The following is an 18,000-nucleotide window of genomic DNA, read 5'->3' as shown; positions in this document are numbered from 1 at the left end:
TTCAGGAGAATTGGTATTAATTCTTCTTTAAATGTTGGGTGGAATGCCCCTGGGAAGCTGTCTGGCCCTGGGCTCTTTTTTGTTGGGAGATTTTTGATGACTGCTTCAATCTCCTTACTGGTTATGGGTCTGTTCAGGTTTTCTGTTTCTTCCTGGTACAGTTTTGGTAGTTTCTATGTCTCTAGGAATTCATCCATTTCTTCCAGATTCTCAAATTTGCTGGTGTACAGTTGATCATAATATGTTCTCATAATTGTTTGTATTTCTTTGGTGTTGGTTGTGATCTTTCCTCTTTCACTCATGGTTCTATTAACTTGGGTCCTTTCTCTTTTATTTTGATATGTCTGGCTGGGTGTTTATCAATCTTATTAATTCTTTCAAAGAACCTGCTCCTTGTTTCGTTGATCTGTTCTACTGTCCTATTTGTTTCTATTTCCTTGATTTCTACTCTGATGTTTATTATTTCTCTTCTCTTTCTGGATTTAGGCTTTCATTGCTGTTCTTTCTCTAGCTCCTTTGGGTATAGGGTTAGGTTGTGTACTTGAGACCTCTCTTGTTTCTTGAGAAAGGCTTGAATTGCTATATCCTTACCTCTCAGGACCGCCTTTACTGTGTCCCTGGTTTTGAGCAGTTGTGTTTTCATTTTCATTTGTTTCCATGAATTTTTTCAATTCTTCTTTAATTTTGTGGTTAACCCATTCATTCTTTAGTAGGATGCTCTTTACCCTCCATGTATTTGAGTTTTTCCCAACTTTCCTCTTGTGATTGAGTTCTAGCTTCAGAGCACTGTGGTCTGAAAATTTGCAGGGAATGATCCCAATCTTTTGGTACTGGTTGAGACCTGATTTGTGACCCAGGATGTGATCTATTCTAGAGACTGTTCCATGTGCACTAAAGAAGAATGTGTATTCTGTGGCTTTGGGATGAAGTGTTCTGAATATATCTGTGATGTCCATCTGGTCCAATGTGTCATTTAAAGCCTTTATTTCTGATCTTTTGCTTAGATGATCTTTCCATTTAAGTGAAGGAGGTGTTAAAGTCCCCTACTATTATTGTATTATTGTCAATGTGTTTCTTTGATTTTGTTATTAATTGGTTTATATAATTGGCTGCTCCCACGTTAGGGGCATAGATATTTAAAATTGTTAGATCTTCTTGTTGGACAGACCCTTTAAGTATGATATAGTGTCCTTCCTCATCTCTTATTAGTTGTTGGCTTAAAATCAAATTTATCTGATATAAGGATTGCCACTCAAGCTTTCTTTTGATGTCCATTAGCATGTTAAATTATTTTCCACTCTAAATATGGAGGTGTCTTTGGGTCTAAAATGAGTTTCTTGCAGACAGTGTATCGATGGGTCTTGTTTTTGTTTGGTTTTGTTTTATTTTTTTAATCCATTCTGATCCCCTGTGTCTTTTGATTGGGGCATTTATCCCATTTACATTCAGGGTAACTATCAAAAGTTATCAATCTAGTGCCAATGTATTGCCTGTAAGCTGCTGTAACTGTATATTGTCTCTCTTCCTTTCTGGTCTGTTACTTTTAGGCTCTCTTTGCTTAGAGGACACCTTTCAATATTTCCTGTAGGGCTGGTTTGGTGTTTGCAAATTCTTTTTGTTTTTGTTTGTCCTGGAAGCTTTTTATCTCTTTCTATTTTCAGTGACAGCCTAGCTGGATATAGTATTCTTGGCTGCATATTTTTCTCCCTTACTGCTCTGAATATATCATGACAGTCCTTTCTGGCCTACCAGGTCTCTGGGGTAGGTCTGCTGCCAATCTAATATTTCTACTGTTATAGGTTACAGACCTCTTGTCCTGAGATGCTTTCAGGATTTTTCTTTGTCACTGAGACTTTTAAGTTTCACCATTAGATGACAGGGTGTGGACCTATTTTTACTGATTTTTTTTTTATGTATTTATTTGACAGAGAGAGATCATAAGTAGGCAGAGAGGCAGACAGAGAGAGTGAGAGGGAAGCAGGCTCCCTGCCGAGCAGAGAGCCTGATGTGGGACTCAATCCCAGGACCCTGAGATCATGACCTGAGCCGAAGGCAGCGGCTTAAACCACTGAGCCACCCAGGTGCCCCATTTTTACTGATTTTTGACGGGGGTTCTCTGTGCCTCCTGGATTTTGATGCTTGTTCCCTTTGCCAAATTAGGTAAACTCTCTGCTATAATTTGCTCCAAAACACCTTCTGCCTCTCTTTCTTCTTCTGGGATCCCAATTATTCTAATACTATTTCATTTTATGATATCACTTATCTCTCAAATTCTCCTCTTGTGGTCCAGTAGTTGATTGTCTTTTGCTCAGCTTTTTTATTCTCCATCATTTGGTCTTCTACATCACTAATTCTCTCTTCTGCCTCAATTATCCTAGCAGTGAGAGCCTTCATTTTTTATTGCACCTCATTAATAGCTTTTTTTATTTCAACTTGGTTAGATTTTAGTTTTTATTTCTCCAGAAAGGGATTCTCTAGTATCCTCCATGCTTTTTTCAAGCCCAGCTAGCACCTTAATAATCATCATTCTGAACCCTAGTTCTTTTTTTTTTTTAAGATTTTATTTATTTATTTGACAGAGATCACAAGTAGGGAGAGAGGCAGGCAGAGAGAGAGAGAGGGGGAAGCAGGCTCCCTGCCAAGCAGAGAGCCCGATGCGGGGCTCGATCCCAGGACCCTGGGATCATGACCTGAGCGAAAGGCAGAGGCTTTAACCCACTGAGCCACTCAGGCGCCCCTGAACCCTAGTTCTGACATATTACTAATGTCCATATTGATTAGGTCCCTAGCCATTGGTACTGCCTCTTGTTCTTTTTTTTTGTGGTGAGTTTTCCACCTTGAGATGAATGAGAGAACAAAATACTAAAAGACCCCAGAAAAACATACACTAACCAAATCAGAAGAGACTCAAAACTGGGTGGGTGGGGGGGAGAGAAAAGGAGGAAAAAAGAAAATGTGTGTGTGTGTGTGCGTGTGTGTGTGTGTGTGTGTGCGTTTAGACTGGTGAATAGAACAGAGCCACATACTTGATTTTGGGTGTATTTTGGTCTGTTAGAAGAAACTACCTCCCAAAATTCTAAAGAAAGAAAAACTTATGTATACACAAAAATAAGGCTAAACGCAGTGAAGGGATGGAATATGATTGTAAAGATGAAAATTTAAAAAGATACTAAAAAAGGAACTGATAAGAAATTGGTTGAAAAAAGAAAAAAAGAGGAAAGAATGTGATCAGCCTGGAGACTAGAACAAAGCCATGCGCTAGATTTAGGGTATATTTTGATCTGTTAGAAGGAACTGTATCCCAAAATTTTAAAGAAAAAATCCCTATATGTATAGAAAAAATAAGGTTATATACAATGAAGGGATATAATAGGACTATGAAAATGAAAAAAAAATTTTAAAAAGGTATTGATAAAATAGTTAAAAACAGGGTGCCTGGGTGGCTCAGTCATTAAGCATCTGCCTTTGGCTCGGGTCATGAGCCCAAGGTTCTGGGATCGAGCCCCGCATCAGAATCCCTGCTTGGTGGGAAGCCTGCTTCTCCCTCTCCCACTCCCCCTGGCTGTCTTCCCTCTCTTGCTGTCTGTCAAATAAAGAAAACCTCTAAAAAACATAGTTAAAAACATTAAAGTAGGAAGGAGGACATTTTTTAAAAATAGAATAAAAAATAAAATTAAAAAAAATTAACTTTGAAAGACTAAAAGGTTCATGGAGGAGTGAGGTAAGCCATGAATTCTATGTGTTGCTTTCCCCTAGCTCTGCAGTTTTGCAGTTCTCATTGATCACTGATCTTGGTCTTGGCTGGATGTTCTTGCTGATCTTCTGGGTAGGGGCCTGTTGCAGTGATTCTCAAATGTCTTTGCCCAAGGCAGAATTGCACTGCTTTTGCCAGGGGCCTAAGTAATCTGCTCAGTTTTGCTCTCAGGAGCTTTTGTTCCCTGAACAACTTCCATACAGCTTTGGAGGAGGAGAGTGAAGATGGTGGCCTCCCAGTTTCTAACCCATAGGAGCCGAGAGTTCAGGGCCCCACTCCTAAGTGCATCCTTGGAGAAAAGCAGGCAATCCCTCCCGTCCCTCTGGTCTCCGGCCACACTCTGAGCTCACCCAGCCTGTGACCAAGCGTTTCTATCTCTAGTGCACAGCCCCATTTGGAGTCTCCAAACCCAGCAGATTCCTGCAATGCACTCCCACGCCACTCACCCAGAGGAGCAAGGAAGGGGGTCTCTCCGGATCTGCCACTTGTGGGGTGCCTGCTCTGGCAGTGGCCCAACTATGCCTTAGATCTCAGTTTAAGGTAACCCCGAGCTGAGAAACCTACCCCTCCCCCACTGTGGCTCAGTCTGCAGCCAGCTTCCCAGCCCCGATACCTGGCAGCTCTGCCACACTCAGATACCCCTGGTGCTTTGCGACCCCACAGGTCCTGAGACCACGAGGTCTCCACCCCTCACTTAGCCTCTGGAATGATGTCCCTCAGTGGAAAAGACTCCTAAAAGTTCGGATTTTGTGCCCTGCTGCTCTACCACTTGCCAGGAGTCAGCCCCTCCCCCCCCAGTCTATCTTCCCATGTCGCCTCAGATTCACTTCTCCACACGTCCTACCTTCCAGAAAGTGGTTGATTTTCTGTTCCTACAATTGCTACTCTTCTCTTCTATCTGGAGTTTGTAGGTGTTCAGAATGGTTTGATACTAGCTGAAGGCCTAGGACCCAATATTTAGGTCTCCAACTCCTCTGCCATCTTGCTCCTCCCTCTCCTACTTTGTTTTTGATGCTTTATAAATGAGATCATTTTATTACTTTTCAGATAATTTGTTGTTGGAAATGCCATTTATTTTTTATGTTATTTTTATATCCTGCAACTGCACTGAATTTGTTGAATAGATCTAACAGTTTATCTGGTAGAGTCCTTAAGGTTCTTTATATATAAATTCATCCATAAATAGAGATTAACTTCTTTCTTTACTTATGCAATGTCATTTATTTTTTTCCTGCCTGATTGTTCTAGCTAGGACTTCCAGTACTTCTAGGACTGTGTTGAATAGGAGTTGAGTAGACACCCTTGTCTTGTTCCTAATCTCAGAGGAAAAGTTTCCAACTTTTCACCATTGAGTTTGATGTTAACTGTGGACTTGTCATATGTGACCTTTATTATGTTGAGGTATATTACTTCTGTACCTAATTTCTTAAGTCTTTACCATGAATCAGGTGTTAAATCGTTTTCAAAGGTTTTATTTATTCATTTGAGAGAGGTAGAGAGAGAGAGAGAGAATGAGCAGAGGGAGAAGCAGAGGAAGAAGCAGGCTCCCCACTGAGAGAGGAGCCTGATGTGGGGCTCCATCCAAGGACCGCAGGATCATGACCTGAGCTGAAGGCAGACCTTTAACCATCTGAGCCACCCAGGTGCTCCAGATGTTAAATTTTGTAAAATGCTTTTTCTGTTTCTGAGATAATCATGTTTTCCTTTCATTATAGTAATGTAGCACTTTGATTTTATGTATGTTGAACTATCTTTTCATTTCACGAGTAAATCCCACTCAGTCATTGTAAATGACCCTTTTAATGTGGTGAATTCAGTTCTTGCTATTTTATTGAGAATTTTTGCATCTATATTCATTAAGAGTATTGGCTTGTAGTGTCCTTTTCTGTCTTTGGTATCAGGGTAATGCTGACATCATGAAATAAGTTTGAGAGTGTTCCCCATTCTTCTTCTGAAGAGTTTTAAAAGGATTGGCGTTACTACTTCTTTTAAGATTTTATTTTTAAGCAATCTTTACACCCAACATGGGCCTTGAACCTACAACCGCAAGATCAAGAGTTGCACGCTGTATTGACTAGGCCAGCAGGCACCCTGGCATTAATACTTTAAATGTTTGGTAAAATTCACCAGCCAAGTGGTCCTGAGCTTTCCTTCATTGGGAGGTTTTGATTACTGATTCTATCTTCTTACTAGTAATTTGTCTATTCACATTTTCTATTTCTTCCTGAGTCTGTGTTGGTAGGTTTTATGTTTCTATTAACTTCCATTTCTTCTAAGTTGTTTAGTTTGTTGTATAGCTGTTCCTAGTAGTGTCTTACTGTCCATTGCCTTTCTATTGTATCAGTTGTAATGTCTCCTTTTTCATCATAATTTTGTTGATCTGCATCATCTCTTTAGTCTAGCTAAAGGTTGTCAATTTTTTTTCCGAAGAAACAACTCTTAATTTTGTTAATGTTCTCTGTTTTCCTGTTATTTCACTTATTTCTGCTCCATCTTTATTTCACTCTTTCAGTAATTTGGGGCTTAGTTTGTTCTTTTCCTATTTTCTTAAAGTGTAGGAGTAGGTTATCTATTTGAGATCTTCTTAACGTAGGTATTTATTGCTATGAAGTTCCTTCTTAAAACTTGTTACTGCATTCCACAAGTTTTGGTGTGTTTTGTTTTTTTTTGCATCAAAATACTTTATTTTCCCTTTGATTTCTTCTAACATGGAAAATGTTAATTTCCATGTATTTGTATATTTTCCAGTTTTCCCCCTCCTACTGATTTTCGGTTTCATACTACTGTAGTCAAAGAAGATACTTGGTATGGTTCCAGTCTTCTTGAATTTGCCACACTTCTGAGAGAGATATGGTCTCTCCTAGGAAATGCTCCATGTGTGCTTGAGAAGAATGTCTATTCCGTTGCTGGATGGAATGTTCTATATCAGGTTAAATTGATCTCTAGTGTTACTCAAATCCTTTTTCTTTACTGATACTCTAAGTGATCTATCCATTGTTGAGTGTGGGGTATTAAAGTTCTCGGCTATCATTGTATTGCTGTTTATTTCTGCTGTTAGCTGTCAGTTTTTGTTTTTATATATTTAGGTGCGCCAACGTTGTATGCATAAATATTTACAAATATGGGGCGCCTGGGTGACTCAGTGAGTTAAAGCCTCTGCCTTCGGCTCAGGTCATGATCCCAGGGTTCTGGGATCGCGCCCCGCATCGGGCTCTCTGCTCCGCAGGGAGCCTGCTTCCTCCTCTCTCTCTCTGCCTGCCTCTCTACTTGTGATCTCTGTCAAATAAATAAATAAAATATTTAAAAATATATATTTACAAATATATCCTCTTGGGGGGCCTGGGTGGCTTAGTTGGTTAAGCAGCTGCCTTCGACTCAGGTCATGATCCCAGGATCCTGGGATGGAACTCCGCATCAGGCTCCCAGCTCAGCAGAGAGTCTGCTTCTCTCTCTCCCTCTACCTGCTGCTCTGCTTACTTGTGCTGTCTAATAAATAAAATCTAATAAAATAAACCCCCCAAAACAAATATATCTTCTTGATGGATCGACCTTATTATCATAATGGCCTTCTTTGTGTCTTTTTTACTATTTTTAAAGTCTGTTCTGATATAGCTACCTGTGCTGTTTCGTTACCATTTGCTTGAAATATCTTTTTCCATCCCTTCACTCTGAAGCACCATATCATTGGATCATTTTTTTTTTTCCAATCCATTGAGCCATTCTATGTCTTCTGGAGGATTTAATTCATTAACTTTTAAAGTAAATATTGATAAATAAGGACTTACTATTGCAATTTTTTTCTGGCTATTTTGTAGAACCATTGTGCCTTGTTTCTTATCCTGTCTTGTGTGTTCTAGTATCTTTTGGTATCTGTATGCTTCTTTATCATGTTCTTTTGTGTAATTAGCACAGTTTTTCCTTTACGGTTACAAAATATCTTCTAGTTATAACACCCTAAACTGGTAACAACTTAACTTTAATAGCACTCCTAAACTTTACACTTTTTTTTACCCACGCACATTAGCTTACTGATGTTGAAGTTTACATATTTTTTATACTGTATACCCAATAATGGACTACTGTAGTTGTATTTTTATTAAGTTTTTGAACTTTTAAAAAAATGTCATTTTAGAGAGAGAATATGGGGGTGGGGGTGGGAGACGGAAAGTCTTAAGCATACTCCACACTGAGCAGAGATTCTGATGCAGGGCTCAATCTCATGACCCTAAGATTATGACCTGAGTTGAAACCAAGAGTCCGACATTTAACCAACTGTGCCACCGAGGCACACCTAAATTTTTAAACTTTTACACTAGAGTTGAAGTATATTATGTACAACCATGATCATATTACAGATTCTAATTTTGACTATGCTTTTACCATTAACAGTGAGTTTATGCTACCTTCTGATTTATGCTACCTTCTGATTTATGCTAACTAGCATCCTTTTACTTCCACTCAATTCCCTTTAGCATTTCTTATGAGGAAGGTCTGGTGATTATGGATTCCTTGTTTTAGATTGTTCTTAATCTCTCCATTTCTGAAGGACAGCTTTGCCAGCTAGAATTCTTCCCTTTAGCATTTCTTATAAGGAAGGTCTAGTGATTATGGATTCCTTGTTTTAGTTTGCTCTCTCTCCATTTCTGAAGGACAGCTTTGCCAGCTATAGAATTCTTAACTGACAGTTTTTTCCTTTCATATTTTGAATATATTGTCCTATTCTTCCAGGCCTGAGAATTTTTTGTTGAGAAATGCATTTATAGTCTTATGGAAGTTGTTTTATATTTAACTTTTTTTTTTAAAGATTTTATTTATTTATTTGACAGAGATCACAAGTAGGCAGAGAGGCAGGCAGAGAGAGAGAGAGGAGGAAACAGGCTCCCGCTGAGCAGAGAACCCGATGCAGGCTCGATCCCAGGACCCTGGGATCAATGACCTGAGCCAAAGGCAGAGGCTTTAACCCACTGAGCCACCCAGGCGTGCTATATTTAACTTCTTTAGCTTATTTGAAAATTTGAGTTTTGACAATATAATATGTCTTAGTATACCACTATTCAGGTTCTATTTAGAGTTCTTTGGGTTTCATGGATCCCATGAAATGGATATCCAGATATCCATTTCTCCTCCAGGTTTGGGAATTTCAGCCATTACTTCTTTAAATATATTTTCTGTCCCATTCTTTCTGTTCTGGAATTCCCATAATGCATTTGTGCTCTTCATTTTGCTCTTCTAATTTCAAATGTCCTGTCTTCTAAGTTACTGATTCTTCTACATGTTAAAGTGTACCTTTGAAGCTCTCTATTGAATTCTTCAGTTCAGACATGTGTTTTTCAGCTCTAGGATTTTTTTAATGTTTTTTTTTGTTGAACTCATTTTGTTCATGCATTATCTTGCCAATTTCATTTGGTTGTCTGTGCATTCTTGTAGTTCACTAAACTTCAGGGGGTTTCTGAATTTTTTATATAACAATTCATAGATTTAGGTTTAGTTACTAGAGTTTTATTCGTTTCCTTTGGCAGTGTCATGTTTACCTGATTTTTTGTGATTCTTGATTTCTGATGTTGCTGAGTGAGTGGTCTTCTCTTCCACACTTTACAGGTTTGCTTTAGCCAAGACAGTTCTTCCCAGGCAGCTTAGTTTGGGTTTCTGGACCTGTCTACTTGTAACATCCTTGGGCAGGGAGAACCTTGCTATCAGAACAGTCTATTTGGGGGCAAGGGAATCTGAGTTTGTGCTGCTGCCTGAGAACAGTTGGATAGGCCTACTGGTTTGGTTCCCTGACCAAGCGAGGCTTTAGGAGGGATTGTGAGTTGCCTGGGGTTTCTGGTCAGGCTTACTAGATGGTTGGGTGGCTGGGTACTAGATTTAGCAGTAGGTGGGGCTATGAATTCACTTCTATGAATTGGCAGGGCAGCAGGACAGGCCCCAAGGCATGCACAGCTTGTTTGGGGGCTCAGTAAGACAAGACTTTACATTGACTTCCCTAGCCAGTTGGGGCCAAATTTTGCCTGCATACAGGGATAGAGCCAGGCTACTTTCTGTTTAAGTGCCACTCTAAGAAGGGCTGTTGGATGGGCTACATAGCTTCCTATGTGCTATGTCTAGGTTTCCTGGTCAGATGGGCTGAAGGCTGTAATCAGCAATGGCTAGGACTATGAATTATCTTCCTTGCCCATAAAGGTCAGGGAATTGGCTCAAAGGCTTAAAAAGCTCTATAAGGTTGACTTAAGCTGACCTGTAACACAAGCTCCCTGGGTATACAGGGCCACTATTTTTTGCTCTGCAAATAATCAGCTCTGTGTCCTGTACCTCCCTGCTTGAGTGTTGCAGAGCTATGCAGCTTTCTAGGTGTTCTGACCAGGCATTGATCAGGCAGGGCCAGGAGCTACACTCATGTGTGGGACAGGCTGTACCTCAGCTCTCCACCTGAGCTGAAGCACACTAGACTGCAAGGCTGACAGAGCTCTTTGAGGACCTAATCAGGCACCCTGCTGTGTTCCCTTGTCAGACTACACCTCTGTTTTGGCTCTGCAGATAAGCAAAATTAAAGGTTGAGACTACTACATGGTCACTGCAGGTAAGAACTTGGTCTACCAAGATCCACGTGCTGGCTGCTTCTAAGCCCTTCCCTTCCTTCTCCATCAGTCAGATTCCCGGAGGTCAAGCCCTACAGATTCCCTAGCAATTGTCATGGGTGAGACCAGAAGGGGGGTTCCCAAGAAGTGACCCACAATGCTGGGGGGGGGGGGGGGCTGGATTCCACCGTGGGTTCTCTTTTCCAATTTGAGGAACCATACAAAGGCTCAAGGCAGACATTCTGGCGTGGTGCTACACCAGCCTGGTGTGCATTCTACTGTGTAGTGCAGTCAGCATGTAGGTGTTCCTCATATGCCAATGCAGTGTATCTGGTCTCTGTGATGCAAAAGGATTGCAACCTCACCCCCATATTCTAGCACTTTCTCAATAATGTCTTATCTGTGAATAGTTAATTGTTCTTGTAAGGGGAAGCCAAGTCCAGAACAATCTATGTGGCCATCTCGGTAACATCCCATCTACTCATGGCTCCTCATGTCTGCCTCATGGATTTATTTTTGGCTTAATCATAAGGAAAATGCCTGATATATAATAGACTCTGAACAAATGTTGGCTCCTTCCACAGCATAGTGTAGCATTCCATTTTTCCTTCACGAAATACACAGTGCTTTATATACATCTCATTACTGATTTTTCTGGCACATATGCCCACATCTCTGCTTATGCGAGTTCTGCTGCCCAGAGTATCCTTCTCTGCCTGCTAAGCTCCTACGCATCCTTTAAAACCCAGCACAAACACCAGCTTTGTAAAGCCTTATCAGACCACCACCAAGTATCAGTCCCCATATTGTCCCATGCCATCTAGCTCATTTTTTTTTTAAGATTTTATTTATTTATTTGACAGAGAGAGATCACAAGTAGATAGAGAGGCAGGCAGAGAGAGAGAGAGAGAGGGAAGCAGGCTCCCTGCTGAGCAGAGAGCCGGATGCGGGACTCGATCCCAGGACCCCGAGATCATGACCTGAGCCGAAGGCAGCGGCTTAACCCACTGAGCCACCCAGGCGCCCCTAGCTCGTCATTCTTGCACAGTACTTCTCATACTGCATTTATGTGCTTAGACATTGGCTTGACTGACCCTGAAGGCAGACTCAACTAATTCCTAGTTCAGGAAGTGTTTGTTTACTGTTGATTTTTTTTTTTTTTAATCATACTGCCACTGTAAAGTAGAAATGGGAGCTTAAATGAATCTCCCAGTTCATCAAGTACTATTCCTATAGCTTCCAGGAAACTTTTAAGTTTCACAGTACTATGATCTTTTTTTTTTTTTTAAAGATCTTATTTATTTATTTGAGAGAGAGAGAGAGAGAGATCACAAGTAGGCAGAGAGGCAGGCAGAGAGAGTGGGGGAAGCAGGCTTCCTGCTGAGCAGAGAGCCTGATGTGGGGCTCGATCCCAGGACCCTGAGATCATGACCTGAGCTGAAAGCAGAGGCTTAACCCACTGAGCCACCCAGGTGCCCCACAGTACTATGATCTTAAAGCCTTTCTCCTCTTCTGACCCCACCAGCTACCAGCTTAGGCAGCACCTATCTCACCTTTTGCATATGAAGGAGCTTGGAGCCAGAGATGTGGACAGATGGAACCGAGAGTGCCTGGCATTGCTGCTCCAAATTTGGAGGAAAGAACTGGAACTAACCTTCCCAAAGAACACTGCAGTAACCAGGACCACCAAGAGTTCATCCAAGGGCAGCTCAGGCACAAAGTCCACTAGACACTCAGTACTCAAGCAAATCTACGGTAATTGTCCTTTGGGCACTCTGTAGTTGACAAGCATCCCCAGAGTGTTGCATCAGTATCCAAAATGGAATTTAATTACAATGGGCAAAACCCCATTCAGGTAGGACCTTTATTATTCTATTTCCAGGCACCAAAAGAATCCTCAGTATCCACATTTAATGCCTACCCTCCTCCAGCAGCTCTGGGTCAGAATTGGTTTCATTATGCATTCTACCATTTCAACCCAGAGAGCTTTCCAGCCAAAACATCTTCTGCTGGCCTTCATTACTAAATGCCTCATCCTTTAAACCCCTCAAGACCACTGCTTCTATCTTCCCATTACCCACTTGGAGGGCTCCAGGAACAGGAAGACCCTGTCTACCTCACTTTGCCCTTCTGTGGGTATGCCCCAGATCCATACACTACAGTAAATACTTGTTCAGCAGATGAGCTGCTTTAAATGGAAACATTTTCAGCTCTGGAAAAAGCCCATCCAAATAAACCCAGCAGAGACAAGCCTGGCTAGCTCCCCAAAAGAAAAATGTCAAGCCAAGGCACCTTTAGAAATAGACTTGCAGCCCAGGCAGCAAAACTTCAGGACTTTACCCTTGGCCTACATGGTATTTCCACACCATACCTAATTTATCTTGGCAGATACCAACAAGCTCAACCCTTTACCTCAATGAAGAATTTAGAACTTGGTTAGGCTACAGCTGTCATGGTCAGAAATGGTCATTGTTGGTTGATTTCAGGTTGTTCTCAAGAAGGAAAAGTACCTCATCCCACAAGATCTTCCAAAGCTCATCCTGTGCTGCGTCTCAATTCAGGTAAGGTAGCCAATGCACTCGCAAAACAGACTGGGGAGATATGGGGGAAGAATTTGCCTTGTTTCATCCCCAAAGGTGGAAGATATCACAACAGAGACTGCCAGGAGTTTCCAATGGTCATTTGATTTGAGCTGCATCCTTTTCATTCGCCTTTCATGGAATTATTACTGCAGTCAATGTATCTCCATAAGAGGCAAGTCATTGTTAACATTACCTCCAGTAGAGACAACAGATGACAAATGGTACCTATTACTGATCACTTTTACGTATTTGTTCACCTAAAGAAGGAAGTGAAAATACGGTCTTTCTTCAAATAAGACCTTGGGGAATTCTTGCTCCATACTGGTTTTACATTAAGATTCTTCATCTCCTTCTCAAAGTTGAGAAGTTCTGTAACCACAATTTCTGGCTTTTGCCTTTCATGACCCTGCTGAGGAGGACATTTAATATTTAATAACCTGTCCCACTCAGGCTTCACTGTGCACAATTTCACTCATACAGCAGCTCAGGGAACTTTCTTTTCAGCTTTAAGACAAGAGTGTTTTACTCAGAGCCCCCTTCATTCACAACAGCATTAAATTTGGGTGATAAGTTCAGTGCTGTCAGCAGTTAATGTCAGATCCAGTGTTGCTCATGGGTGGCTATGGCAACACAGTCCCCCCACCCTTGCCAACCTAGTCATCCTGCAGGAACAGAGTGCAGCTGGGAAGGTGAACAATGACTGTCAGCATGAACTTTAACATTCATTTAGTTTTTGATGGGGAGAAAACCTGGATGTGGGGGTAGAGTCATTACTGCCCAATCTTTAATAATAAGAGTTGGGCAACTCATGTAATAGAGGCAGGCTGATTAGGGAGTAGTGGGTAAGGCAGTAAAAACTGAAGCTGATTCCTTAGAAAGTTTCCATGTAAAAAAGAAAACTTTTGTTACACTTGAATGAACTGAAAATTAGTTTCAAAAACAATGGTCAAATAGAACCACCAGAGAAGAAGCATTTAGATAATCAGAGCATTCTGTACTTAGTCCTGGATTTTTCTCTTGAGACAATCAGAAATCTTAAAAATGAAGAAGGGCTTTAGAAGCACAAAAGGTTTTTTACATAAAGGGTAGAATAAATAAATTCAAATACTTAGTGGTTTCTTGGGATTTCACATAAATAGCTTGTTTGTCCTACATATGTAATTCTGACTGGCTTGAAAATAGACAAGCACTGAAGAAAATCTTTTCCTAACCTTAAACTTGGGGGAACACAAGGTTTTGTTAGGTCCACCCATTCACATTAAGCATTAACCAGTGAATCAGGCTGATTGTCAGGGCTAACTAGTTTAGCTGGAGCCAGTATGTGTGTTATACAGAAAACATGTCTATAAATAATTTCCACGGAAATGGGCACACAGTTTTCTGCAGTGTAGTATCACAGATACCAAACTGAACCAAGAAGAGAACATTAATTTTGGTCTTCTCCATGAATAAAAGTTTTCATTCGTCTGCTTTGAGAATTCCATGGGATTAAGGATCTTCTGATTTGTTCACTGTCCTGTTCAGTTGAAGAAAATTATCTGGCACATAGTAAGTGCTCCAATATTTGACTGAAGTAGTGCCTTTACCTCTTTAGAGAGGAAGCAGAAAGGCAGCTGGATATCACAAAGTATATATATATAGCCTCTTTGGACTGTTTCTCCACATGCATTTGGGCGACTCCACATCCACAATCCCTATTCTCTCCAGTCCTTCACAGCAACGCCTGCAAACCACCTACAACACAGTAGCATAATACCACAGTAGCATAAGACCACTTATGTATGTATATAAAAATATATATAATCGGGGCGCCTGGGTGGCTCAGTGGGTTAAGCCTCTGCCTTCGGCTCAGGTCATGATCTCAGGGTCCTGGGACTGAGCCCTGCATCAGGGGGCTCTCTGCTCAGCAGGGAGCCTGCTCCACCCCCCTATATATATATATATATATATATATATATATATATGTATGTTATACATATAATCTCCTAAATTTGGGGGCCCATCTTTTTAAACAAAAGAACTACCTTTAAAACAATCCACTCCAATGAATGGAATAGCCATGGCTCAAGTGATTAGTGGTAATAACTCCCTTGTATGAATGCAGAATTCCTGCCCACCTATAGAAAGGTATGCAAGTAACTCAAGACTTGATACAGTAAAGGCAGCCGAAAACAGAGTTCCAGATCAACATGTCACTGTAAAAGACTGTTAAGTAACAGTAATAAAACCAGGAGAGAAATAGTAAGACATGTCTGTAATTTTTTTAACTACTCCCCTTTCATATTTGCTTCTTTGTCCCACAAAAAGTTAGGAGCAACAGATAGCAATATGGCCTGAACAAGTTCTCTTAACCATCTGGGGCCTCAGCATCCTCATTTGTCAAATGAGGTTTTTACATCACGGTTTTCCAACTGTCGCGTCCCATTTCAAGATTATATGCCTATCAGACTATCATCTTTAAAGACAGAGCTTTCAACAAACCTATTTTCTACAATGGACTCTATAGCCAACTCTGTGGCCCATGGAAAGTTAAGCTATGTATGTGTATATGTAGGTTTGTGGTATTTTATGTTGAAAGCAGAGAAGGCTATACCAATTACTGCAGACAGACTGAAGACCTAGGTCCCAGTCACAGTTCAAGCACCTGACCCCTTCAAGGTTCTTTAAGAGATGTCATATTATCTTGAAGGATGAGGGAAAATGCAAGGCTAGTAAGTCATCTTGTCTCTACGACAAACTGGCCATCACCTTATTAGCCCCATGGATAGTCCATACCTAAATCGTTCTTCCTCACTAGCAATGAACTCTTCAGTACTAAATTTAATAACCTGATTATCTCTCTGGTATTTGCTTTTAACAGTGAGCAACTTGCAGTGTATACACGTCCTTGAGAACAGTGGAAGATCAAAGAATTTTTCTTATAACCTACAATCAGCTACTCAATCAAAAACCAAAACAAAGCTCTGACCACCTCTGGAGGAAGAATGTGTCTGGAGTAGCTGGAATAGCTAGTGCAGAGTTCTAATTCTCTGCTGATGCATCTTTTACATCTTGAAACAACTTTAATCCTCATGCCTAAAGCCTTAGTGGCCTGAAAATGTGGTAACAACTGAATGACCGTGTCTGAATGTTCTCTCTCTGTTCTACCACACTGTTTTGTAAACTTAGCCTGTGCTACAAGGACCATGGTATACTGTGCCAAAGCTTCCTGGCTGTCTACCTTCACTTTAGTCAGTACGGCTGTAAAGCAGAACTTAGATTTTACTGTTAATTATAAGTAAAACTAAGAACATGAGCACTAACATGAGATTTCTGCCAGCCAGCTGGTGCAGGCCTGGGTTTTTGGCCCTGGTAAAGAACTAGATGAGATGGGTGGTTAGCAGCCTGTCCTATAGCACCCATCTTCTTCATTTCACTTTTCCTCCAATCTAATCTTATCCCAACATTATCAGTTTTAAATTTTAGACCAGAATCATGACCCAGCATTTGCATTTAAAAATTAAGACAAGGGGCACCTGGGGTGGCTCAGTAAAACATCTTCCTTTGGCTCAGGTCACGATCCTGTTGCTGCACTAGGCTCACCACTCACTGGGGAGCCTGCTGGATATTCTCTCCCTTTCCTTCATAACCCTCCCCTCCCTTGCCCTACTCCCCCCCCCCCCCCCCCCGCAAACACACACACACGCTCTCTCATTCTCTCTTTCACTCTAAAATAAATCAATCTTGGGGCACCTGGGTGGCTCAGTCAGTTAAGCATCTGCCTTTTGCTCAATCTCCAGGTCCTAGAATAGAGCCCCTCATGAGGTTCCCTGCTCAGCAGGGAGTCTATCTGTCCCTCTCCTGCTCTCCATTTGTACTCTGTCAAATAAATAAAATCTTAAAAAAAAATCGCGGGCACCTGGGTGGCTCAGTGGTTAAGCCTCTGCCTTCAGCTCAGGTCAAGGTCTCAGGGTCCTGGGATCAAGCCCTGCATCAGGCTCTCTGCTCAGCAGGGAGCCTGCTTCCCCCTCTCTCTCTGCCTGCCTCTCTGCCTACTTATGATCTCTCTCTGTCAAATAAAATCTAAAAAAAAAAAAATCGTAAGACAATAACAGGCACTCTGTTGATACCTTGCATTTTATAGTTCCATGTTAGCCTCTGAAGGCCTCAGGTTGCTGCTTTGTCCTGTGAATGGAAGTCTCACTTGCTGAGCACCAGCAGCAGTATCCCAGCACCGAGGAATCAACTGGGGAGGTTTACAGACCATTTATATTTAAGGTACCAATTTATATTTAAGGTACCAATTCAGGCCTTTTCTGCCTGACCTGTACAGGTGAGCAATTTTGTCAAAATGCCATTCCTACTAGCAAGGAAAACAGTCCTAAAACTCTACACATTCTAAAAACAGCTGGCATAAATACAACCCAGTGATCACAGGCTTTTTCACATTTTTAAGAGCAAAGTTACCGTAGGAATATAGACAGAAGGCCTAAACAGTGACAGGCTCAAGTATTTCTAGGACACTTCCCTTTTCTGAAAATTACTGCCATCTGTCCTGATAGTAAGAGATAAGAAGCAATAAAGTATTAACTGTAGCAAACTATAAAAAATTAAGGTAATTATTTCACAATTATGAAAATAATGAATATAGGTGACCATTGAGCAGCCAGGTTTATATGGATCCACTGAACATGGTTTTTCAATAAATACATATAGTATCAATAAATACAGCTGTAGTACTGCAAATGTGTTCTTTTTCTCTGGCTTGCTTTAAGAATTAGGTATCTAACACCAAAAAAAACATGGGTAAACTGATTATCAATAAGGCTTCTGGTCAACAGTATGCTATTAGTAGTAAAGGTTTGGGGGAATCAAATGTTATACACAGATTTTTTGACTGGGGGGAGGGTGTCAGTACCCCCTAAAACTCCCCCAATATTGTACAAGGGGTCAATATAAATTGCTATATATAGCTTCTAACAGACCATTAGTGGAAAGTACTTTTGAAAGAATTAACTTGATCAAAACAAGTTCCATTTAGGTATAGAAAAACCCCAAACAACTGTAGCACTATCTTGAAATCTTGCTCCTGCAGAGAGGGAGAGAAAAC

At 41.0% G+C, this 18,000-nt stretch overlaps 1 protein-coding gene across 6 annotated transcripts in view; it reads left to right on the top strand.

Annotated features, from left to right (window-relative positions):
- The window catches only part of INVS (inversin), a 168,559-nt gene extending 151,760 nt beyond the window's left edge, over positions 1-16,799 (top strand). For 5 of the 6 annotated variants that reach the window (XM_046023242.1, XM_046023239.1, XM_046023241.1 and 2 more), the window contains 3 exons: positions 11,855-12,084; positions 12,816-12,890; positions 15,772-16,799. In XM_046023242.1, coding sequence (XP_045879198.1) covers positions 11,855-12,084; positions 12,816-12,890; positions 15,772-15,878 — 412 coding nt within the window. In that variant the 3' untranslated portion in view covers positions 15,879-16,799. Of the gene's footprint in view, positions 1-6,502; positions 6,846-11,854; positions 12,085-12,815; positions 12,891-15,771 lie in introns of those variants that run through there. The other variant, XM_046023240.1, reaches the window with a different exon arrangement.
- The last annotated feature ends 1,201 nt before the right edge of the window (positions 16,800-18,000 follow it).

This window comes from Meles meles, chromosome 11, assembly GCF_922984935.1.
Source record: "Meles meles chromosome 11, mMelMel3.1 paternal haplotype, whole genome shotgun sequence".
Lineage (NCBI taxonomy): Eukaryota > Metazoa > Chordata > Mammalia > Carnivora > Mustelidae > Meles > Meles meles.
The sequence above is the reverse complement of the archived record's forward strand: the minus strand, read 5'-3'. Positions and strand labels throughout refer to the sequence as shown.